The sequence below is a fragment of the Heloderma suspectum genome, chromosome 5 (assembly GCF_057233095.1).
Source record: "Heloderma suspectum isolate Gila_16-S chromosome 5, 16-S_ref, whole genome shotgun sequence".
Classification (NCBI taxonomy): Eukaryota; Metazoa; Chordata; class Lepidosauria; order Squamata; family Helodermatidae; genus Heloderma; species Heloderma suspectum.
The window spans coordinates 65,913,830-65,938,555 of NC_139462.1; the positions used below are offsets into that span (position 1 = coordinate 65,913,830).

The 24,726-nt window shown below is 42.6% G+C and overlaps 1 protein-coding gene across 5 annotated transcripts in view; it reads right to left on the minus strand.

Annotated features, from left to right (window-relative positions):
- Window positions 1-7,564: 7,564 nt before the first annotated feature.
- FBXW7 (F-box and WD repeat domain containing 7) overlaps window positions 7,565-24,726 on the minus strand; it is a 200,450-nt gene continuing 183,288 nt past the window's right edge. For 4 of the 5 annotated variants that reach the window (XM_084856267.1, XM_084856268.1, XM_084856266.1 and 1 more), the window contains 2 exons: window positions 19,542-19,752; window positions 7,567-14,945 (listed from right to left, as the gene is read on the minus strand). In XM_084856267.1, coding sequence (XP_084712393.1) covers window positions 14,677-14,945; window positions 19,542-19,752 — 480 coding nt within the window. In that variant the 3' untranslated portion in view covers window positions 7,567-14,676. Of the gene's footprint in view, window positions 14,946-19,541; window positions 19,753-24,726 lie in introns of all 5 variants that reach the window. The other variant, XM_084856270.1, reaches the window with a different exon arrangement.

The window sequence follows — 24,726 nt, forward strand, 5'->3', positions numbered from 1 at the left end:
ACAGTTGATATGTTAATGGGCAGAGTTATTTGTATTCTGTGGTTTAAAAAATAGAACACAACATTTGGCACAAAGAAAAGCCAAATTCTGCAACATGTTCATATTATAAAAGTGTGCATGATCTTACCTAACTTGTTCTTAAATGTTTACTATTTTACTTACTTTATTTTGTGCCTGCTATTAATGGGAAGGAACAGGGCACTAAAACCTTGACCTCTTGACTAATCTTATTTCACCAGGCATTGCCCATTCACTTCAAATCAAATCTTTACAACCATTAAGGGCGCAATCCTTTTGAAATAGGCGGCCGCCTCCAGACTCGGAGGTGACCACCTATCCTAAGCAGGGCAGGAGAAGCACAGAGGGGATTTTTCCTGCCTCACTTCTCCTGCCCTGCTTTTTTGGCTAGATAGCCAGTTGCGGCTGTCTAGCCACAGGAGCACGGAGTGGGGAAGGAGGCTGTAGTACGACATGTTGGATGTGTCATACATGCAGCCACACCCTCCCCGCCCCGGAACGCCCCCAGCCACACTCGTCTTGCCCTTGGAGACAGCACAGAAGTGGGGGGAGGGCAGTTTTCCGAGAACTGACCTCGGAGCGCAGGCTCCGAGGTCGGTTCCCAGAAAACGGTATATCCTATGGCCATCTAGACACTGTCTAGTAGGATTGCTCTTCTAAGTTTTTTTAATTTAAAAATGAAAACTGACATTCTTCAGAAGCTGAATACTGAAGCCAGTGGTATGTTGTGCAGCATTTCTGGGTGCTCATGGAATCACAGCACACATGCAACCCTATTTGTGGTCCAATTCTCTACTTAGAATTGTGAGCAAGAGAAAATGGGAAGAGGGAGAAACATGAGAAGACTTAGACCTGGTTCGCATGATCAGTGAAGCCCACCTTGGCTTATTAGCCATGGTGGGTTGCAGGACCCATGGGTGCCAATCCAAGCCCCTGCTGCGGCGGCTTCTCATTACATGTGAACTTTGCAAGGGTGGGTCGTTGGGATGGTTGACAAGCCACCCAGAACCCATGGGCTGTTTTAAGGTTGCAGGTGGCTTGTCAACCATCCCAACAGCTCACCCTTGCCGGGTTTGCAAGTAATGAGAAACAGGTGTGCCAATGGCACACCCCGAATATTCAAAATGGCAGCCATTGCTGCAACAAGCCCCATGAGGAAGTTTACCCATGGTGGCTTCTTGTCACATGCAAACCAGGCCATCTTGGAGCAAGAGGACTGTTGAGTAACAGCAGAAGGCAAAAATAGTGATGAAGGAAGTCTTGCAGAGAAAAAATGAGAAGGAAGAAAAATGAGAAAAGGGACATTGGTTTGATGTAGACCAGAACAATAACTGATTTAGTTCACTAACATTTAGTATTCATCCAACTTAGATGAATACCACAAATACCTCAAACTTGGGAATCACAATACTTTATTGGTACTTGGATAGGGGTTTATTTATTACATTTCTATACCACCCAATAGCTGAAGCTGTCTGGGCAGTTCACAATATTCGAAGCTGTCTGGGCGGTTCTTGAATAGGGGTCTGCAGTGCTACACCTATTCGGAATGAAAATCCATGAATGAGATATAACTACATCATAGCCCTGAAAACCAATCTTTCATGCATAAACTAGATAACAAACCCTTTCCTTCCGAGAGAAATGATCAGCTCCTACAAGTTTAAACCAGGCAGAATAGCAAGGGTATGTCATCGATCATCAGTCCAAGACATATTTTTTTACATATTACATAGCTAGCAGTCCATTAAAGCACAGTTTTAAAATGAGCAAACTTAACAGAGAATATGTGGTTTAATAGATATTTAAAATGTACGTGGAAAAGGGGTGTGCGCTAAGTAACAGCTTCATGAAGTCAGCAGCCTTAAGGTATCATGATAAAACCATCCAGATTCTTCAGTAGTTACCTATAAATATGAAATTTGCATCCCAGCGCACCAGTGAAATAAATATCCCAGACAGATAACAGAAAACTGATAAGAGCCATATTCTGGAGGCATTGCTACACTTCAGCTGTTCTCCTTCCTCCAAACTGTCAACATATTCCATGCATGTACCATGGTTACTGAAATGCCAAGCCAACAAATGACAAAATGACAGTATGAATGCAGACACCCACATTCAAGATTTAAAAAAACACACACATCACATTTCAGTGACCTGAAATTTGCTGGGAAGAAAGTCAAAACAACATTGAAATCCCCTTGAAGATGTCTAGCTCCTTCCCATAATATTAGACATTTGGTTGGACAGATGTTGTGCTTAGTCAACGAGAATTTTCTATACATACTTAGCCAGCAAAACAATGTACTAACAAAAGTCTTTCAAATAAACCTTTCGGAAACATATTAGCACTTTGTATGTAGTGTTTTGCATCACATGGTGGCTTGTGGAGACTTCCATGGATGTATATGTATGGAAACACAGTGAACTTCAAATTCAGCAAAACAAGGAGATGCTGAAATCCCAGCCCCCACATTAAAATCAGTCATGAGACAGCAGCTCAAGTTTTTTGAGAGGCCCATTTTGTGTTAAGGAACACTGGTACCCGTACTTGTTGGAAAACAGGAAAGAGGCTGGATGGATAGTCTGGTTCAGGAGTCACCAACTGTTTTAGACCCATGGGCGCATTTGGTAATTTGAGAAACTGCTGTGGGCACCACCACAAAATGGCTCCCATGAAGGATGTAGCTAGTCACATAATGGCTGCCATGGGGGACTGGTTAGTCAAGAGGTGGGGGCTGGGGAAATAGAAGGGAAAGAGGCTGGGAGGGGGAGATAGAAAGAGTTGCTTCCTGGCCCATCCAATCTCCCCATTCCAAGCCTCTGGCATAAGAACATCCAAAAATAAGAAGAGCCATGCTGGATCAAACCAAGGGTCCAACTAGTCCAGCATTCTGTTCATACAGTGGCCAAACAGCTGTCCATAGCTCCATAGTTTAACTATGCACTGTGTGAAGTATTTCCTTTTATCTGTCCTGAATTTCCCACCAATCAGCTCCATAGGATGACCCCAGGTTCTAGTATTCTGAGAGGGGGAGAAAAATGTCTCCCCATCTACATTCTCCACACCATGCATAATTCTGCAGACCCTTACCCTCCTTTTTTCCAAGCTAAACAATGCCAGCTGTTGTAACCTTCTCTCATAGGGGAGACACTCCAGCCCCTTGATCATTTTAGTTGCCCTTTTCTGCACTTTTTCCAGTTCCACAAAATCTTTTTTTAGGTTTGGTGACCAGAACTGGACACAGTACTCCAAGTGTGGTCGAACCATAGATTTGTATAGGGGCAGTATGATATTGGCAGTTTTATTCTCAATTACTTTTCTAATTATGCCTAACATGGAGCTTGCCTTTTTCTTTTCTTTTTTTTTACAGAGGCTGATCTTAGGGACATGTTGCATATTTTGGTTAGAAGATCAGCAATTTCATATTTGGTTCTTTGAGGATGGATACCATCTGGGCTTGGTGATTTATTTGCTTTTAATTTATCAATATGGTTGAGAACTTCATCTTTTGTCACCACTGTTTGCATCAGTTCCTCAGACTCCCTTCCTGAAATATCAGTTCAGGCACAGGTATCTGTCCTATATCTTCTGCAGTGAAGACGGATGAAAGGAATTCATTCAGCTTCTCTGCAGTCTCCTTGTCCTCCTTCAGGACTCCTTTAACTCCATTGTCATCCAATGGTCCAACTGCCTCCCTAGCTGGTTTCCTGTTTCTGATATATTTAAAGAATTCTTTATTGTTGGCCTTGATGTTGTTAGCGATATGCTCTTCAAACTGTTTTTTTGGCATCTTATTGCCTGCTTGCATCGCCTTTGTGCAAGCTTGTGCTGCATTTTGTCTTCCTCACTTGGGCAAGACATCAATTTTCTGAAGGCAGCTCTCTTTTCTCTAATAGCTCCCTTGACACTGCTCGTTAACCATGCCAGCGACCTCTTGGACTTGGTGCTACCTTTCCTAACCTGTGGTATACATTTTAGCTGGGCTTCTATTGTTGTGGTTTTGAGTAAACTCCAAGCATTTTGAAGGGATTTAATCCTCTTGACTCCCCCTTTTAACTTCCTTTTCACCAGTTCCCTCATTTTAGACAAGTTTCCTCTTTTGAAGTCAGATGTGACTGTGTTGGACTTCATGGGCAATTTTCCACCTAAATATATATTAAATCTGATAGCACTGTGATCACTGTTTCCAATTAGTTCTATAGCATTTACATCTTGTACTAGGTCCTGGGCGACACTATTTAGGATTAAATCAAAGGTCACCTTCCCTCTGGTCGGTTCCATGACCAACCAGGGCACAATTGTTTAGGGCATCAAGAAATTTAACCTCTTTGTCGTGGCTGGAACATGGAGTTATCCAGTTAATGTGGGGGTAACTGAAATCGTCCAAAATTATAGCACTCCCTTTTTTGGAGGCCTCCCTGATTTCATTTTCCATCTCAGGGTCACTCTGAGCATTCTGGTCTGGGGGATGATAGCACGTTCCCAGCATTAAATTAGCTTTGAAGACTGGTATTGTCACTCACAGCGCTTCTGTGGAGAAGCCTGCCCCTTTTAGGTGTTCTAGTCTGCTTGACACTAGTCTCTCTTTGATGTACAGGTACAGTACGCCCTTCCCTGTCCGTCCTATAGAGTTTATATCCAGAGATGACTGTATCCCACTAGTTCTCTCCACTCCACCAGGTTTCTGTAATGCCCACCACTATATCCAGGTTCTCCTTTAAAACCAAGCACTCCAACTCTCCCATTTTGGCTCAGAGGCTTCTAGTATTTGCATAAAAACACCTATACATGGTATCCCTTCCCAGATGCCTCTGGCATGTGCATCTTCTGCTTTGGGATGTTGGCCCCTTTGATTGGCTATGTACTCCTGGCCTATTTCCTTCCCTTCTACATTTGGGCAATCAAAAACATTTTCATCTTTATCCCTTTGGGATGATTTAACCCAAACCGGATGCTTCCCAGCTCCTGTCATTTAATTTAAAAGCTGCTCTGCCACCCTTTTTATGTTTAGCGCCAGCAGCCTAGTTCCATTTTGATTCAAGTGGAGTCTGTCCCTCTTGTACAGGCCCAGCTTGTCCCAAAATGTTCCCCAGTGTCTAACAAATCTGAACCTCTCTTCCCTGCACCACCATCTCATCCATGCATTGAGACTTCTCAGCTCGCCTGTCTAGCTGGCCCTGCGCATGGAACAGGTAGCATTTCAGAAAAAGCCACCTTGGTGGTCCTGGATTTCAACCTCCCACTAGCAACCTAATTTGGCTTCCAGGACCTCACGACTACATTTTCCCACATCGTTGGTACCAACATGGACCACGACCACCGACTCCACCCCCGGCACTATCTACTAGGCTATCTAGACCGTGTGTGATATCCTCAACCTTTGCACCAGGCAGGCAATTCACCATGCGGACTACATGCCCATCCCAAACCCAGCTATGTGTCTAATGATCGAATCTCCCACTACCACAAGCCCCCCTCCCCCAGAGGCACATCCTCAGTACAGGAGGATATTTGTCTTCTGAGGAATGGGTCCCTTCTAAGGGATCATTTCACTCTTCCTCAGAATGACACCCTTCTTCCCCGAGACCCACCTTCTCCATGACAGCTGTCACCCTGGGTGTGAGACACAGCTAATTGGTCCCTGAAGGGCTCATCCACCAACCTCTCTGCCTCACCTAGGTTCTCCAGGTCAGCACCCTTGGCCTCAAGGGAACAAACTTGTCGCCTGAGAGCCAGAAGCTCGTTACACCGAGCACACACCCATGACTTCTGTCCAGCGGGTAGATAGCCGTACAAGTGGCTCTTGGTGCACTGGATAGCCCTCATCCCGCTCTGGCTGGCTGGCTGGCTTATTTATTGATTGATTGATTGACCACCCATCTGGCTGGTCACCCAGCCACTCTGGGCGATATACAATATTAGAAACAGTTTAAAACAATAAAATTCTACATTAAAAACATCGTATTCCTAAAAATACCCTAACCCACCCCAAATGCCTGCCTCAATAACCACGTTTTTAATGCATGGTGGAAGCTCATTAAAGAGGGGGCATGGCGGAGTTCCCTAGGGAGGGAGTTCCACAGCGTGGGGGCCACCACAGAGAAGGCCCTCTCCCCTGTCCCCACCAGTCTAGCTGTCCTGGCTGACGGGCCAGAGAGAAGGCCATCCGAGGCTGATCTTGTTAAGCCACCTGTCTGGTGTTGCTGGAGGCACTCCTTAAGACAGGCTGGGCTGGAACTACTGTATATAGGGTTTTAAAGGTCAAAACCAACACCTTGAATTTGGCCCGGAAAACAACTGGTAACCAGTGCAACTCCTTTAGCACTGGAATGATGTGATCTCGCCGGTGGCTGCCTTTAATTAGGCGAGCTGCTGCATTTTGTACCAGCTGCAGCTTCCAAACCGTCTTCAAGGGTAACCCCACATAGAGCGCATTACAGTAGTCTAAAGGACAGGAGACCAGGGCATGTACTACCGATGGGAGCAGATTGTCGGGAAGGAAGGGGCGCAGCCACCTTATCAGATGGAGTTGGAATAGCGCTGTCCAGCTCACAGCTGACACCCAAGCCTCCATGGACAGCTGGGAGTCTAAAATGACCCCCAGGCTGCAGACCTGGTCCTTCAAGGGTAGCCATACCCCATTCAACACCAGGTCAACCTTTCTACCTTCATAACTAGTTTTTTATTTGGGTGTGTTTTCCCTAGAAAACTTAAGTTGTTTACTATGAGAAGGTGGAGAATTTATATTTATTTACCGTTACTTACTGCAAGTATAGAACAGGGAGGAAAGAGTCAACTGTCTTGGCTTCCTTGCCCTGTTAACTCGCTTGTTTGCTGATGCTTTGTCAGTGGGGCTCCTCACGCTTGGAGAACTAGCTCCTTTGCCAGTGTGCTTCCTTATATAGATAGGCCCAACTGCTGCTGCAAATCTGATTGGAGGGCCTCATTTGAAAAGCAAGGGAGGCTGTGTGCGAACTCCTGATCAGCGTGGCTTTCAGTGACTGAGAATGTAGGTCTGTTAGTCCCCCAGGGAATGGTGATTCCTATTTAGGAAGGAGGACTATTAAAACAGTGAATGGGAGACTGTTCACAGTGAATGGGAGACAGTGAGGGGAGAGCTATTCGATTGCTAGTTGGAAGGGACAGCGGACAAAGGGTAGGTGGCTTGGGAAGGCTGTGGCTTGAAAGGTCTGGATCCTTTTTGTGTATGTTTTTAAAAACTTAAATGATATGCAGAACTCTTAAACTTGCTTTATTTAGTAAACTTTTTAAGGCCTAAAGCCTGAGCCCACTTTTTCCTGCTTTAAGCAGACTCTTGTTCTCCCTTTCTAAGCTTGGGGTTAGCTTAAAATATGCAGCTGAGGTTCTTTTCAACCACTCAGGGCTCTTTGTTAATGCAAGGCTGCAAGGCCTATAAGTTCTTGCTGAATCTCTGCCCCCCTCTTCCCCCCCCCCCATATTTTGCTTACTCTTGTAAGATTGCAAGGGGTTATCCCTCTGGGATTTAGCTGTGCCCTTGCTTTGGCTTCAGCTGCTATTTATCAGTTTTAAATGATTACCTGAGGTACTTTTAATAGATAATTCAATAATTTCACTTACCTTTCCCTCGCATAGTTGCTTAACTTGCTTGTTTGCTGATGCCTTGTCACTGGGGTTCCTTGCACTCCGAGAGCTTGGTTTTCTCCCCCAACCCCTTTCCTCACTATTTCTCTCTCTTCTCCATCACTAGCCACCTTCTTTCTTTCCCTTTAGCTGCTAGCCTTTCCTCCCCTCCCACTCAACCCTTTATCTTGCTGTTTCTCTCCACTCCAAGCCTCACTCTTTCTCTCCCCTCTACCCCTTTGTCTTACTCTCCTGTCGTGGAACAGCTTAATCACTGGTAGGTTCAGGAACAGGAAGGAGAACCTGACACCCTAATGTTTCACAATGTTATATTAAAAGTATTTTTTGGAAGGGGGCAAGGAGTGAAGAGCTTTGTGAGCACCACTGGAGGTGCCTGCGAGTGCCACACTGCGGATCCCTGGTCTAAGTTTGATCAAGTAGCACGCGTGCTTCTTGCATCAAGACAATAGGTTTAACTATTCATCGGTTGTATGTCCCTTTAGACTGGACAATAGCTTATAGCTCATTTAAGCATTAAAGAGCTGACATATCATGGAAAGCTAAACATGGTATGAATATTTGAGGATAACTGCTGGAATAGTGAGGTGTGTCCAGCCTAGAGAGATTCCTCAGTTGTAGTAGGATAAAGAGAAAACTGTGTATTCTTAGGAACGTATGGAGTTACCTTATGTTGAGAATCATACAATTGCTCCATCTAGCCCAGTACTGCCTACTAAACGGCAGCAGCTCTCTTGGGATTTAGGTTGTGGTCTCTCTCAGTCCTGCTACACAAGATCTTTTTAAGTGGACACCAGGGACTGGGTCTTACATCTTCTGTTCGCAAAGTATGTGCTGTGCTGACTTATGACCACATCCTTTCTTCACCATGCAGAACTTTCATACCCATTCTTGCTTATTGACATAGAAATATATGAAGTTGCAGAATTTTGGGCAGGGCTTTAATACAAATAGAAGCACTATTGTCCAATGGAAGTTCATATTTGACTTTTTCTGCCCTTTCATTCATTAAATTACAAATGTCATTTTAAAGACAAAACTGAAGAATGAAAAGGAGGCAGAGTGTAACAGGATTCTTCTAATGACACAAAAGAAGAGCATAAAACACCACCACCTTATAGCCATATGCTCTTGTGTTCACTCTTGACTCTCTTACCAGGCAGTCCTTGCATGGAAGTCTTTGACTGTTTTGATGTAAGGTTAGTGAGTTGGCTGCTAAGCAGCATTTTGACTTACCAGTATAGAACACTCTGCAACTGGCTGGAAATAGATCTGAGATGAGGCTAGGGATTGGAATAATAGCGGATGTCAGGCACACTCTACTCATACTGTTTTAGAGTAATTTCCCCCTGCAGGCTATACAAACTTGATTTCTAAACCACTTGGTTCTATTCATGTTGGCTGGTATGTACATAGATACCATCAAACGAATAGGAAAAAGCTCCTATTCTTTGTTGTACTAAGGCTGCTTAAATTTAGTAAGTATTTGTAGTATTTTTTAAATGTGTTTTAATGTGCATATTTAAAATACCTGCACAACCCACAAGAGACATTCTTTGCTAAATTTTGTGAACATTTACATTGATTTCTCTTCCCTTTGTTAATTGGCTGCCTGATCTGATAGTCTATCTACAGCTAGGCATGTAAGAACAATCATGTGTAGTATTAAACTAGCATCCTATATTTGGCAAAGGCATTCCTTTTTTATATATTTACACAGAACTCCCCTTGGTACAAAGGAACATATTGTCCATACCTTGGACACTGCTTAAGGCACAGTCACCATTCTCATTAATTCTCAAGACTGAGCTATAAACCTAGATAGAAACAATTTAATATCTTTTCTTTGATAAACTGTTACCAAATAACTTGTGAACAAGTGCCAAACTAGATGTGATAAGAGACTAACCAAGTTCGTCTGATCAGCGGGAGAAACTACGCAGTATGGGCTGTTTCCCCGCTTGCACACCCAGCATTTCCTTAGTTACCCATGCTGCGTCGTGGGTTGCTGTGTCATCAAACCTAGCAGCATGCAACTTTACGGGAATAACTTTTAACCCACCCTACAACAAGCTGTGGGCTGTGGGGTGGGTTAGAAGCCACCCCGCCGCACCGGGTTTCGGACGACATGGCAACCTGTGTCAATAAAGCCATTGGTGGCAAGCACGGGGACAGGGGAAACAACCCATACTGCATAGTTTTCCCCACCGATCATGCAAACCCAGCCACTGGTTCAAACAACATAGTGAGGCACGGTGGGTTGTGAGCCTTGTTTGTGTCAGCCTGATGGGATGTCCGAACCTGGTGCAGAGGCTTCAGTGTGGTTTGTTAACCACGCACAAGCCACCCTGAGAACCCATGGCTTGTTGTTGGGGGTGGCTTTTTCTCAGTGTGGCTTGATGTGATGTGCAAACCTGGCAGCGTGGCTTGTGAGCAGCGAAAAGCCTGGCTGCTCCTTGTGACCTCACTATGCCACCTCGAGCCTCCCTCTTCAGTGATGTCCACCCTGATACCAACATGGCCCTTGGGAATGTTTATAACTTGTTCTCAACCTGAAAAAAAATTTTTTGGTGCTTTGGAAGTATGTGAATGGGTTCATATGTTTTCTTTTCTTTTTTGCTGCTTCTCAAGTGCGCAAATGGGTTTATTTTTTAAAAAAAAATTCCTGTCCTTCACAAATGTGATTTGCCTGTCCACTATGTACAGTCTGTAACAGTACAGTCGCCTTGTCAATTGCTTACTCCACTTCACTGTCAAGGGAAGCAGCAAACTCAAGGGAAGCACAGAAGTTGAATAGGCAATGTACAAGGAAATTAACAGACAGGCAAATATGCACACCAGCGCACTTATGAAGGACCAGGAAAAATAATAAAAACATAATGAACCCATTTGAGCACTTGAGAAGCACCCCCGCCACACACACCAAAAAACCCAGCTTGTGAACAAAGTAATTGCTCTGAAAAGGGGGTGCGATGGGGGGGGAGCCAATACATTCCCACCTGCCAATTTTATCCTCTAGCATGTCTTGAACTGACACTTAAGAATATAAGAGCCATGCTGGACCAGACCAAGAGTCCATCTAGACCAGCATTCTGTTCACACAGTGGCCAACCAGCTGTTGACCAGGAACCCACGAGCAGGACATGAGCGCAACAGCACCCTCCTGCCCAATCCACTTATCATTTCTTCCCCTCCATGCTTCCCTTGACTCTTAACTCCAAAAGCAGAGGCTGAATGGGATGGAGCTATTGGGGTTGGTGGGTGTAATTACTGCAAAAGTATAGATGTAATTACTCCCACAGTAATTACACCCACCTGCCCCAATAGCTCCATCTTGTTCAGCCACCACTTTCAGAGTTTGGAGTCAGGGGAAGTGCTGAAGATGGAGTTGGGCGGGGGGAGAGACCAAGAAGTATCTGTTCAAGATATAATACAATGAGAGAATGAAATTGACAAGTGGGATTTCAACACCTACAGATGAGATATTGATCTGTACTGCTGAAGAAAGTACATAACAGACAGATGAATGTGTGCAATTGCAAACAAAAAATTAAAAATATATTTTTTAAAAAATGAACCCATTTGCATAATTCCTAAGCACTGGAAAAAAAGAAAAGCTTGCAAATGGAAAAACTGCGCAGAAATTGGAGCAGAGTAAAACTGGAGCAGGGGGAAATCAGAAAACTTTCCCTCCGTAGGGACAAAAATATGAGAGAGGTTGTGCCACAAAGGCCCATGGAATAAGTGCCAGGAGGACTAATGGGAAAACAAGCCACACAGCAAGCCTTAAGAGTGGCTGATCATCTGTTGGGAGGAATGTGGGTTAGAGAGCAAACAAACAACCCACTGTGACTTATTTTCAGGGTGGCTTATCTTGACATGCGAACTGCCCGAGAAGATCTGTGGACCTCTTCAGTTTCCTACAGTGGTGGGTGAGAAATGTTGAACCAGAGTTGCAAAGCTGGGGAACTGTATTTTGTTTTAAGCTCTCTCAGTTTTCCTAATCCATATTGCGCTTGCCAGCTGTTATTTGGCTTGCTAGGGAAAATGTATACTGTTATGTTTTTCCACGTCGGACAAATCATAGCCGGGGGTGGAGAAATTTAGATCATGGAAACAGAGCGGGGGGAAGCATTAAACTCCCCTTGCCCAGGCTGCAGCCCTGACCCATAGCTTAGCTTCAAAAACGGAAATGTTGGGAGATTCAATCACAGATCTCCTGTATCTCATCTAGCCTGGCAGTGAAGAGTATATTCTGAAGCCAAAATTCTGACTCCAGCACTCATGATCAGTTCGTCCCAGCCACATTACCAAACACAGCTTTGTGCCATGACCTTATTACAAATCAAACAAAAAACAGATGATAATGGAAATACATTTTAGGAAACAGGGGATAGATGTAAACAAATATCTGAAACTTGCAAGCACACATTACAATAAATGTTTCCTTAATTTTTCAGATTTCTGTTGCATAATTCCAGGGAAGACTGCCACTCCCTCTCTGTCTCCTTATCATTAGTATTTTGTTTTTTAAAAATCACATTGGTTTTAAGCCCTAGAAATTGGTGAAAGTTTGCATTTTTTGGCCGTTAGTCCTCAAGGTTAAGACAGATCTTTTCCAGGTCTTGTACCTGTCAGTCAGTAAGCTATGAACCCCTCCCTGGGTAGAACTTATGGTGGACTCCTACGTATTGAACTGGAAAATCCTAACACCTGCTAGGCTTCCTTTAAGTACAAATGATGGCAAGCTGATGGATGTCCATTATTCAGTTCTTTCTTTCTTTCTTTCTTTTTTATTTATTTATTTTAATAAATATTTATTAAAATATTTATTTATTTATTTCTCTTCTGTATTTTGTTCAACTTTCTCTAAAGCTATTACCTTTCCTTTGTTTATTTTTAATCCTGTTTTTAAATGAATTGATTACAATACATTGCAGGTTTAAGAGTGAATTCCAATATTCTGTCTCCATCTCAAAATTCTCTAAGAAGCAACTGTCAGAACTTGAAGAAATATGTTTATATACAGTGCAAATTTGATTTGTTTTGCCAATATTCTTTTTTTTTTTACCAATTGTTTTTACCAATATTCTCCAGAATAAAATCTTCAGAGATTATCTTCATATCTGTAGCTGCTTCATGTATTGAAAACATGATACATTTGGTGAGATGGTAAATCAACCCCCAGGAAAACAAGTGAAAGAATAGCTGCTCTGAGAGAGTTTTCATCACAGGTTCTTAAATTAAAAAAAGAAAATGTCCTTACAATTCAGTTGTGAAAAACAGCTCTTGAAAGATTTTTAGTGTTTGTGTATTAATATCTGTTCAGTAAAATGATAAATTTGACTGTTTTCAGTCTGTATGCATTTGTCAAATTTTATGTTTGCTGCAATTCTCGTTTCAAATTTCAGAATATTCTAGCATGACAATGGATGAAGTTATTAAAAGAAAGACATATTAACATGAAAAAACACATTTTATTGCACTTAAGTTATAAGAAAATAAAATTTCTAAGTGAATCAAATCATAGACACAATCCCTTTAAAGGTTGTTTTCCTCCATTCTGTCAGATTGTTACATAACTAAAATTAACAAACTGAAATCCGATTTCTTTTTTAAAAAATCAGACTATAAATAAACCAAAAAAAGGAGGAAAAAAACACAAGATCGACTAGGATACAGTGTTAAACCACTTTCACAGTTCAGCTTGAGTTGTGGCTCTTGGAGAATGAGGCAAACTAATTGACAATTTCTTTTTTGATGTGACAACTTCATCACAAAAACCAAAGCATTTTTGCTTTGTCACTTCCTCACCACTGTAAAACTGTAACAGTTATTCTTCTCAATAAAACACTAAGACTGACCAGCAATTTTATTTTCATTTGTTGCATGTTGTTTTTTAAAAATATCTTGTCAGTTTCATTATGTCTGTTTATTCCATTCACCACAGCCCTCACAAAGAAAGTTTCCCCACAGAACAGGCTGCAAGAGCTTTGTTCTAAGGAATGCGTTTTAATTTCTGCCCAGAAAAAAAGAAAAAAGAAAATAAGCTTTGCACACACTCTCAATTCTTTACTTGCAAGCAAACTTCACTCTAAATAGTCTGAAACTCTTCCACTCTCAGCCTCTTAGAGGCACAGTTGGCTCAAGCTTCAGTGGCAGAAGTCTTTTTTCCGTAACCAAACTAGAGCAAATTTGGAATTCAGTCTGGGACTAAAACGTCACAGCAGAAAAAAAAATAAAAATAATTTGCTTTTTTTCCTTTCATTTAGCAGCATAAATAAGTTTGGCCACTGGGAATACAGTACAGGGGTGGGACAACAATCCCATAGTTGAAGACCTACTTCTAGCACCAGCATCATGTATTAAATCCATCTGAGGAATCTTCGAATCCTGGACAACTAGCCACCTCAGAGCAACTTATGCATTGAAGAGCGTAGATGGAAGCAACAGTAAATAGATCAACAGAGACTAATACTGTGATTGACATTGGCAATGGTTGGCAAAATAAAAAACAAATGCTGTAAAGCTGTACAAAAACAATTCACAGTAAGTTTTTAGCTTTTCCACACATGGAAAGGACTCTTTGCTGTCACAGATGCTGTCTTGTTTGAAATACTCAGTAACTGATAACGGAGGTATGAAGCTCCTTTCTAGATTTCTGTGGTAAAAGAACAAGGGTTAACAAGAATTGTAACAACTTTTAAGTCTCCACAATGCTCAATGAGCACTGAGAGGAAAACACAAAAGAAATAATTGCACCTGGCTCGATTTAGAAAGTCATATTTTGCAAAGCTGCCCCATTCAAAAGTGAAGCCTTTGATGTAATGAGACAGCAAATGCCTCTCTTGTCAGTTATAGTTTGTCAACTTTGTGTCTTCTCCTTCCTAGTCTGTAGGTCTTTAAGATTTGTTGCCCCAAGCCAACATCCTGCACCACCAAGGACAAGGGATTTTTTTTCCTTTTTGCAGAGGGAGGGAGGGAGGATAGAACATCATTTGCATTTCTGGACAAAATAATCTTTTCAAGCTTCACTTTATATCCACATCAAAGTCCAATACCAGCAGCTTGGTTTCCTCAGTCCCATTCCGGCTTCCAACTGCACACACTAGCTTCGTGTTGGAGGCTCTGATCCGCCATACAACGCCTCCACTCCCCCCGCTTTCCAATGTAACTAGATTTCGGATAAATTCACCCGTTTTCAAGTCCCATAGCTTTACAGTCCCATCATCTGAGCTGGTAATTACAAAGTTCTTGTTGAACTGTAAACAGGTCACAGCACTCTGATGCTTGTTGGGACCTGGAGCAAATGAAAACAGCAGCAAAACAGCAAATAAGGGACATAAGTGGCTACTGTACTTCAAGGATTTTTTTTAAAAAAACATATCTTAACATCTAATTTCTTTTTTAGCTTAGTCAAAGAGAAAAACAATCAGATTTGCCAATGGCTAATGAAGTAAATGAAGAAGTACCTCTCAACTCAAAACACCCCATCCAAGAGGAAAGAAGAGAGAAACCAATATGAGGACTGACAGCTGTCATAGTGCTGCACTGTTTTCACACCTGGGAAAAATGTGATGTATTGTGGCTGCCAGTATGATTTCTCTTTCCTGGGCAAGAAGGGAAAACAGAGGCTGGCAGTCAAAATGGAATGGTTTGTTAAGATGAACAAGCACTGCCAGCCTGTTGTCTAATCTGAAGAGGACCTTGCACTAGAAAGCTGTGCAGGCTGGAGAAGACTGTTCACAGGGCAGGCTGCGCTTCTTTTGTCACGTCAAAAGTCAGCCTTAGTGCTTCCCCAGCTAGGGAAAAAACAATGCATCACTTTGGCAGCTGTGTGTTCTTTCATTCAGCTGAGAGGAAAAACGGCATGTAACAGTGGCAAGGAAAAGAGAAGGATGAAGCAGCATGGCTAAACAAAGCATGCAAAGCACCCTTGATTCTTGTTTGCAAGGCTACTTTCTAATGACATTTTCTCCCCTTTTTACTTCAAGCTAATAAATAATTGAACTTTAACAAAGGGATTCAAGTCTGCAAATAAGCAGATTCTGCTTAACTGTGCTGTGGACTTTCCATAAGAGCTTGTGAATAAAAGTCTGTGACTGGGTTTGGATAACAGGTGGATGAAAATAAGCCACCATGGCTTCTTTTCCTTATCCCACACGTGCCACTCGCATGCCCACCATTTCCCTAATTACCCTTGCCATGGCACAGATTCCTGTGTCATCTGAACCCAGAAATGTGGGCTTCCAAACCATCCCATAACTCCCACAACAAGCCATGGATTCTGGGGTGGTTTGGAAGCCCACCTCTCCTGGGTTTGGACAACATGGCAAGGGTGTGCCTCAATGGGCTTGGCCAATGTGGCAACCTGTGCTGTGGCAAGGTTAATTAGGGAAATGACAGGGATGGGGAAAAGAAGCCACCACAATCATCCGTTGATCATCCAAACCCGTCCAGTGAAGAATATACTTCAAATTTGACAATATGGTAAATAAGGAAATACCCATTTATTTTTAAATGCTGCTTTGGAAAGGAACATGAAGACAGGTCTGCAATAACTATCAAAAGGAACACTACATATTTCTTCTCTTTCCTTACTTTTCACATCTTTAAGTGCCACATATGCTTTGAAATAATTCTTTTTGATTTATAGGAACAGACAGTTCTTATGTATTTTCTTCCTGCCCAATTAACCTCTAGGTTTTAAAATGTATCCATAACTCCTGAATAAAGATACTGACTTGCTATTTTAATTATTATAACTACCTTCATATTATTGTGGTTTACTAGATTAAATAACCCTGAACAAGTTTCTAGCTGTATCAGGCTGTTTTCTATAAAACATTTCTAATGGCTCAATACTGATACTCAGTACACTGAAGTATGGTGCCCAAGAACAAAGAAATGCAACAAGTGTCAAAACAGGGTTGATTTTGGAATTGTACACCTTTTTTTGCTGTACTTCTCTTGCTTTCCTTTATATGTTAAAATTCCCATTCCTCTCTGTTCTTTGAAGTGCTAAGTAAACAAGGCCACACATTCAGAACACAGCTTGACATAATCTACAACAGAAACCATCTCTCTAGTGTTAACTTTATCCTGTAGAAAATGAAAAAACTCCAGTTTTATCTGATAACTTAGAAGCAGTTAACCTTAGAAGCAGCATGCGTTTCTCTCTCTTCAGAGAAAGGTTCCAAGACTCTCAACCAATCTGTACTTGCAAAGTCTCATTTCAAATTCCATGGCAAACTGTCCTGGTCAACAACTAATTTTTCTGGAAAGCTGCTTTTGGAAAGAACTGAGGGAGCTGTGGAGTCCAAGTGTTGTTGTTGTTCAGTCGTTCAGTCGTGTCCGACTCTTCGTGACCCCATGGACCATAGCACGCCAGGCCTTCCTGTCCTCCGCTCTCTCCCGGAGCGTGCTCAAGTTCATATTCATTGCATCCGTGATGCTATCTAGCCATCTCATCCTCTGCCGTCCCCTTCTCCTTTTGCCTTCAGTCTTTCCCAGCATCAGGGTCTTTTCCAGGGAGTTTTCTCTTCGCATTAGGTGGCCAAAATATTGGAGCTTCAGCTTCATTATCTGTCCTTCCAATGAGCACTCAGGGTTGATTTCCTTTAGGATGGACTGATTTGACCTCCTTGCAGTCCAGGGCACTCGTAAGAGTCTTCTCCAGCACCACAGTTCGAAAGCATCAATTCTTCGGCGCTCAGCCTTCCTTATAGTCCAGCTCTCACAGCCATACATTACTACTGGGAAAACCATAGCTTTGATTAGACGGACCTTTGTCGGCAAGGTGATGTCTCTGCTTCTTACTATGCTGTCTAGGTTGGCCATAGCTTTCCTCCCAAGGAGCAAGCGTCTTTTAATTTCATGGCTACAGTCACCGTCTGTGGTGATCTTGGAGCCCAAGAAAGTAAAATCTGTCACTGCTTCCATTTCTTCCCCTTCTATATGCCAGGAAGTGATGGGGCCAGATGCCATGATCTTCGTTTTTTTAATGTTGAGTTTCAAACCAGCTTTTGCACTCTCCTCTTTCACCCTCAACAAGAGGCTCTTTAGATCCTCTTCGCTTTCTGCCATTAGGGTGGTATCGTCTGCGTATCTGAGGTTGTTGATAATTCTCCCAGCAATCTTAATTCCGACCTGTGATTCATCCAACCCGGCATTTCTCATGATGTACTCTGCATATAAGTTAAATAAGCAGGGTGACAATATGCAGCCTTGTCGTACTCCTTTCCCAATTTTGAACCAATCGGTTGTTCCATGTCTGGTTCTTACTGTTGCTTCTTGACCCTCGTACAGGTTTCTCAGGAGACAGGTAAGGTGGTCTGGTACTCCCATCACTTTAAGAATTTGCCACAGTTTGTTGTGATCCACACAATCAAAGTCTTTAGCGTAGTCAATGAAGCAGAAATAGACGTTTTTCTGGAATTCTCTTGCTTTCTCCATGATGCAGCGAATGATGGCGATTTGATCTCTAGTTCCTCTGCCTCTTCTAAACCCAGCTTGTACTTCTGGTAGTTCTCGGTTCGCATACTGTTGAAGCCTAGCTTGTAGGATTTTGAGCATCACCTTGCTGGCATGTGAAATGAGCGCAATGGTGCGGTAGTTTGAACACTCTTTGGCGTTGCCCTTCTTTGGAATTGGAATGTAAACTGACCTTTTCCAGTCTTGTGGCCACTGTTGAGTGTTCCAGATTTGTTGGCATATTGAATGCAGCACTTTAACAGCATCATCTTTTAGGATTTTAAATAGCTCGGCTGGAATACTGTCATCTCCGCTAGCTTTGTTGTTAGGAATGCTTCCTAAGGCCCACTTGACTTCACTCTCGAGGATGTCCGGCTCAAGTTCAGTGACCACACTATCATGGCTATCAGGGACATTCAGATCTTTCCTGTATAGTTCTTCTGTGTATTCTTGCCACCTCTTCTTAATCTCATCTGCTTCTGTTAGGTCTCTGCCTTCTTTGTCCTTTATCATGCCCGTCTTTGCACAAAACGTTCCCTTGAGATCTCCAATTTTCTTGAAGAGATCTCTAGTCTTTCCCATTCTGTTGTTTTCCTCGATTTCTTTGCATTGTTCATTTAAGAAGGCCTTCTTGTCTCTCCTTGCTATTCTCTGGAACTCTGCATTCAGTTGGGTATGTCTTCCCCTTTCTCCCTTGCTCTTCGCTTCCCTTCTTTCCTCAGCTACTTGTAAAGCCTCATCAGATAGCCACTTGGCTTTCTTCCATTTCTTTTTCTTTGGGATGGATTGAGTTGCTGCCTCCTGAACAATGTTACGGACCTCCGTCCATAGTTCCTCAGGCACTCTGTCTATCAGGTCTAATCCCTGAAATCTATTCCTCACCTCCACTGTATATTCATCAGGGATATGATTTAAGTGACCTGCTGTCAAATCCCAATGCCACCACAGCTGCTCCCCACCCTTGGTGCGGGGGTGGGGATGGGTGGGTCAGAAAGCTCTCCAGAGGGCATTAAAATACTGTCACAGATTATGGGGTTTCAATTCAGATAGGTTCCTCAGAATTCAGATGCCTGATAGTTAAGTATTTAGCTGCTAAGGGCAAGTTGGCCAGTTCCTTTGTGGCATCATAGCCTGTCTGGCCACCATTTGCTATAACTTCCCTCCCAGCATAGGGCCACTATCACAACAGAACCGATCAACCAATGGCATTAAGACCAGAGAAGCAGAGATGGAGAAAGAAAATGTGACAACTTTAACTAAGCTCCTTGCCCACCAGACTGACAGGCCTTTGTTAATGAACCAGGCTTCTTTGTTGTACTCCAGTCTTAAGTATGTGTTCGTTTATAACCATATGTGCATATAGTCATTAATACTGTCCTATGGGTATGTTGACATTAGTTACAAAAGGCTATGAGAAGCTTACCTTGCAATGTCTGTAAACACTGTCCTGTTTTGATATCCCAGATTTTGACTGTGGAATCTGCATTCCCAGAGACAAGAATATTGTCCTTGAGTTCCATTCCGCTAGTTAATGACTGGTGGCCCGTTAATGTGTGAATGCAGTTTCCTGTCTCCACATCCCAGACTCGGATTGAAGTGTCAAGAGACCCACTCACCACATGGATACCATCAAACTGGGGGGGGGGGGGGGAGAAATAAACTATATTAACATACATAAATTTATTGTTATTTTTTTCTAAACAAAAATGTTAAGCTAGTGATTATTCATGCGTCTACAATTCCATTCACAGCTTGGTACTTCCAAAACCTAATTTTTACAGATTTTTGAACAGTTTGACATTACGAAGGATACTTTTACATGTTAAGAGTACTTTCAGGTAGAGTAAGATCAACTCAAATCACCACAGCCTAAACACAGCTGGTCCAATTGCTTGCTCTCCATAAATACTTCCCTCCATAACTTTATCAGCTTGAGGTAGCTACTTCACATTCATCTGGAACAAGTGGCCACAGCCAACCTAGTAGCTATGCCATACTTATTAATGCGCAAGGGTTTGCTTAAATCATAAATATTACAGGGGACCGCACATGAGAGCGAGCAAGAGGCTGAAGGTCAGTCATGCAGAGGCAATGAAACCAAGGCCTACAACAACAAGAAAAGAAGAGTAGGAGTTGTGTGAGACTCCTTGCTGCGTGGGATTTTATTTATTTATTTGTTTATTTCATTTCTATACCGCCCAATAGCCGAAGCTCTCTGGGCGGTTCCGAAGCTCTCTGAGCGGTTTGAAACCCAAGTATGTCGCGAAGACCCAGGGACACCAAGTATGCTGTCTCCCAGGAGGATGGATTAGAGGTGTGACTGAAGGGTTGCCTACACTCAAAAAGCCCACTGACAGGTATCTCTTTCTTCTAATCCATGTGGGAACAAATGATACTGCCAAGTGGAGCTATGAAGAAATCAAGTCAGACTCTGAAGCTTTGGGAAGAAAAGTCAAGAACTTTGGGGCCCAGATAGTTTTCTCATCCATCCTTCCACTAGTTAGAAGAGGGATAGGAAGACAAAGAAAAATAGTCCCGGTGAACTATTTCTACGAAGGTGGTGCTAATGCAAGAGATTTGGATTCTGGGACCACAGGTTATACTTCCTGGGAGATGGACTGTTGGCAAGGGATGGGTTGCACCTCCCAAGGGCTGGGAAGAACGTGTTTGGTCACAGCATGAAGAACTTCATCAGGAGGGCTTTCAACTGAATCCTACGGGGGAGGGAGACAAAGTTGGGGGTAACAATGGATGAAGGCTCATGCACCACAAGGCAAAGAACAGCTCTAATAGCGCCCAATAATAGGCTTCAAAACATGTAGGAAGAAAGCCAGACTATAAAGCACATGGTCTTCGATGTCTATATACGAACGCCTAGAGTATGGGAAACAAACAGAATGAACTTGAACTCTTAGTATGGGAGGGAAATTATGGCTTGATAGGTGTAACTGAAACTTGGTGGGATGACTCCCATGACTGGAATACAGCAACTGAAGGATATAACTTGTTCAAAAAGAACAGGAGGAACAGAAAGGGAGTTGGACTGCACTCTATGTTAAAAATACGTTATCTCTGCACAGAAATACAGGAGGATGAGCTTGGTAGCCCCATTGAGAGCATCTGGGTTAAAATAAATGGAGCAAAGAATAAAAAGAGCATGGTGGTTGGAGTCTACTACCGGCCACCCAATCAAGGAGAAGAGTATGCCAACGTTTCAAGGAAGCATGATGTAGTAGTAACGACGGACTTCAATTTCCCAATATTTGTTGGGAGACAAATTCTGCAAAACATGGCCCCTCCAAGAAATTCCCGACTTGTGTTGCTGATAACTTCCTCCTACAGAAAGTGGAGGAAGGAACTGGAGGATTGGCTATCCTTGACTTGATCCTAACCAACAGAGATGACTTAGTGGATAAAGTAGCAGTTACAGAACTCTTAGGGAAAGTGACCATGCTATACTTGAGTTCTTGGTTCTAGAATCATATCACAGAATAGTAAGGTTGGAAGGGGCCTATAAGACCACTGAGTCCAACTCCCTTTTTGCTAAAGGAAGCAGAAGCCAAGTGTAGCCAAATGCTTACCCTGGATTTTTTTGGAAAGCCAATTTTAATAAACTCAGAACAATGATAAGTAAGGTCCCACGGCAAGCAACTCCAATGAGAAAAGGAGTCCAAGATGGGTGGGAGTTTTTAAAAAAGGAAATTCTAAAGGCACAATTACAAACAATTCCAACAAGAAAAAAAAGGTGGAAGACAACAGAAGAAGCCAATGTGGCTTCACAAAAACCTGAGAGATGACCTGAAAAAGAAAAAGAACACATATAGGAAGTGGGAGGTAGGTCAAACTACAAAGAAAGAGTACAGGCAGGTAGCACAGAACTGCAGGGATGGCGTCAGGAAGGCGAAAGCTGAGAACAAGCTGAGCTTAGCAAGTGATGCTAAAAGCAACAGGCTTTCTTCAGATACATGCATAGTAAAAGACAGGAAAGAAATGGTGGTTCAACTATTAAATAAGGATGGCAAAATGATAACAGATGACAAAGAAAAGGCAGAGGTGCTCAATTCCTACTTTGGCTCAGTCTTCTCCCAAAAGAGGGTCTATGAGCCCCCTGGCAAAGGCAAAGTACAGGCTGAAGGGGCAGGATTGCAGCTTGAGATCGATAGGCATATGGTCAAGGAACACCTAATGACTTTGAATGAGTTCAGATCTCCAGGGCCAGATGAACTGCATCCTAGAGTAATAAAGGAACTGGCAGAAGAACTCTCAGAACCGCTGTCTATTCTCTTTGAGAAATCATGGAGGACGGGGGAAGTGCCAAATGACTGGAGGAGGGCTAATGTCCCTGTCTTCAAAAAGGGCAAAAAGGAGGAACCTGGGAATTACAGACCAGTCAGTCTGACATCAATCCCTGGGAAAATTCTGGAGCAGATGATAAAGCAATCCATCTGGAAGCACCTTGAAAACAATGCAGTGATTACTTGAAGCCAACATGGATTTGTCAAGAACAAACCTGCCAGACTAATCTGATCTCATTCTTTGATCAGGTAACCTCCCTTGCAGACTGTGGGAATGCTGTGGATATAATATACCTTGACTTCAGCACAGCTTTTGACAAAGTGCCCCATGATATCCTGATTGGCAAACTAGCTAAAAGTGGGCTTAATGAAACACCTATCAGGTGGATCCACAGTTGGCTACAGAATTGGACTCAAAGAGTGCTTATCAATGGGATCTTCTCAAACTGGGGAAAGGTAACAAGCAGGGTACCGTGGGGCTCAGTCCTGGGCCCAGTGCTCTTCAACATTTTTATTAATGACTTGGATAGAGAGGTGCAGGGAATGCTTAGCAAATTTGCAGATGACAAAAAATTGGGCGAGATAGCTAATACCCTGGAAGACAGGGAAAAAAAAGTGATCTTAATAGGCTGGAGGGCTGGGCAGAAAACAGAATGAAATGTAATAGGGATAAATGCCAAGTTCTGCACCTAGGAAAAACAAACCAAATGCACAGTTACAAGATGGGGGATACGTGGCTCAACAATACTACAAGCGAGAAGAATCTTGGAATTGTTGTCGATCACAAGCTGAATATGAGCCAACAATGTGATGTGGCTGCAGAAAAGACAAATGCTATTTTGGGCTGTATTAATAGAAGTATAGGTTCCAAATCATGTGAAGTTCTAGTTCCCCTCTATTCAGCACTGGTTAGGCCTCATCTGGAGTACTGTGTCCAATTCTGGGCACTGCACTTTAAGAAGGATGCAGACAAACTGGAGAGGGTTCAGAGGAAGGCAACAAAGATGATCAGGGGACTGGAAACAAAGCCCTATGAGGAGAGACTGAAAGAACTGGGCATGTTTAGCCTTGAGAAGAGAAGACTGAGGGGAGATATGATAGCACTCTTCAAGTACTTGAGAGGTTGTCACAGAGAGGAAGACCAGAATCTCTTCTCGATCATCCCAGAGTGCAGGACACAAAATAATGGGCTCAAGTTACAGTTTTCCCGACTGTTAAGAGCAATATGACAATGGAACCAATTACCTAGGGAGGTAGTGGGCTCTCCCACACTGGAGGGACTCAAGATGAGGCTGAACAACACCTGTCAGGGATGCTTTGACTTGGATCCCTGCATTGAGCAGAGGGTTGGACTCAATGGTCTTAGGCCCCTTCTAACCCTACTATTCTATGATTCTATGACCCACAGCAGCATATGCTTTTTGACAAGAAGAGATTAACTTGGAACAAGTTTATGTTGTATGAAAACATCCTCATATATTATTTTAATATTATGCAGAAACAAAGATTATGATTGTAATAGGTATGTAAACTTCAACTGGTTTAATAATCTATACTAATCACATATTAAAATCTGCCTTTTCTCATTTATAAACTAAGACTGAAAGGCATGCTGCAACACAGCCCACACTGATGCCCAAGTTCTCTCCTCCCCATGCCATATTTGATAGGAAAAAACCCACACAAACCTAAACTTGGCAGGCTTGACCTGTTTGTATCCAAAGCTTGTAGGTACATGCATGTTTCACCCCAAAATACAGACTATTAAAAACCACAAGGAACTTAACCTGACAGTGATAAGTTAAAATAAATGTCAACACATCTTTAAAATGCATATACCCTGCTATATTGATGGAATTTGAACATATTCATTTTTAGGCCATTTTGGCTCTATTGCTTACTGCAATAAGGCACATTCTATATCCCTGACTCCCAAACAGAAGGAATTACTGAATATGGCCTTCCATTCTAGTAATGGCAGCTTTGTATATTAAATTCTTATGTTATGTCACATTTATGGAAACTACACCCTTCTTTCAAAATCCATGAAGTGGCAATTATGTGGATTTTTTTTTAACAAAACGCAAATTCATTTACATTGGGTTGTACCCAAAGGATCCCTTCCTCCATCAGAGGACAGCTCCTTCTGTCAGAGAAGGGAGACTAGATTAAACCCACTGGGTAGGATCCATATTTAGCCATGCTTAGAGTAGACCCATTGAAATCAATAGGACAAATTAGTCATGGCCAACGTTGATTACCATGGGTCTACTCTAGTCGTCGTTCAGTCGTGTCCGACTCTTCGTGACCCCA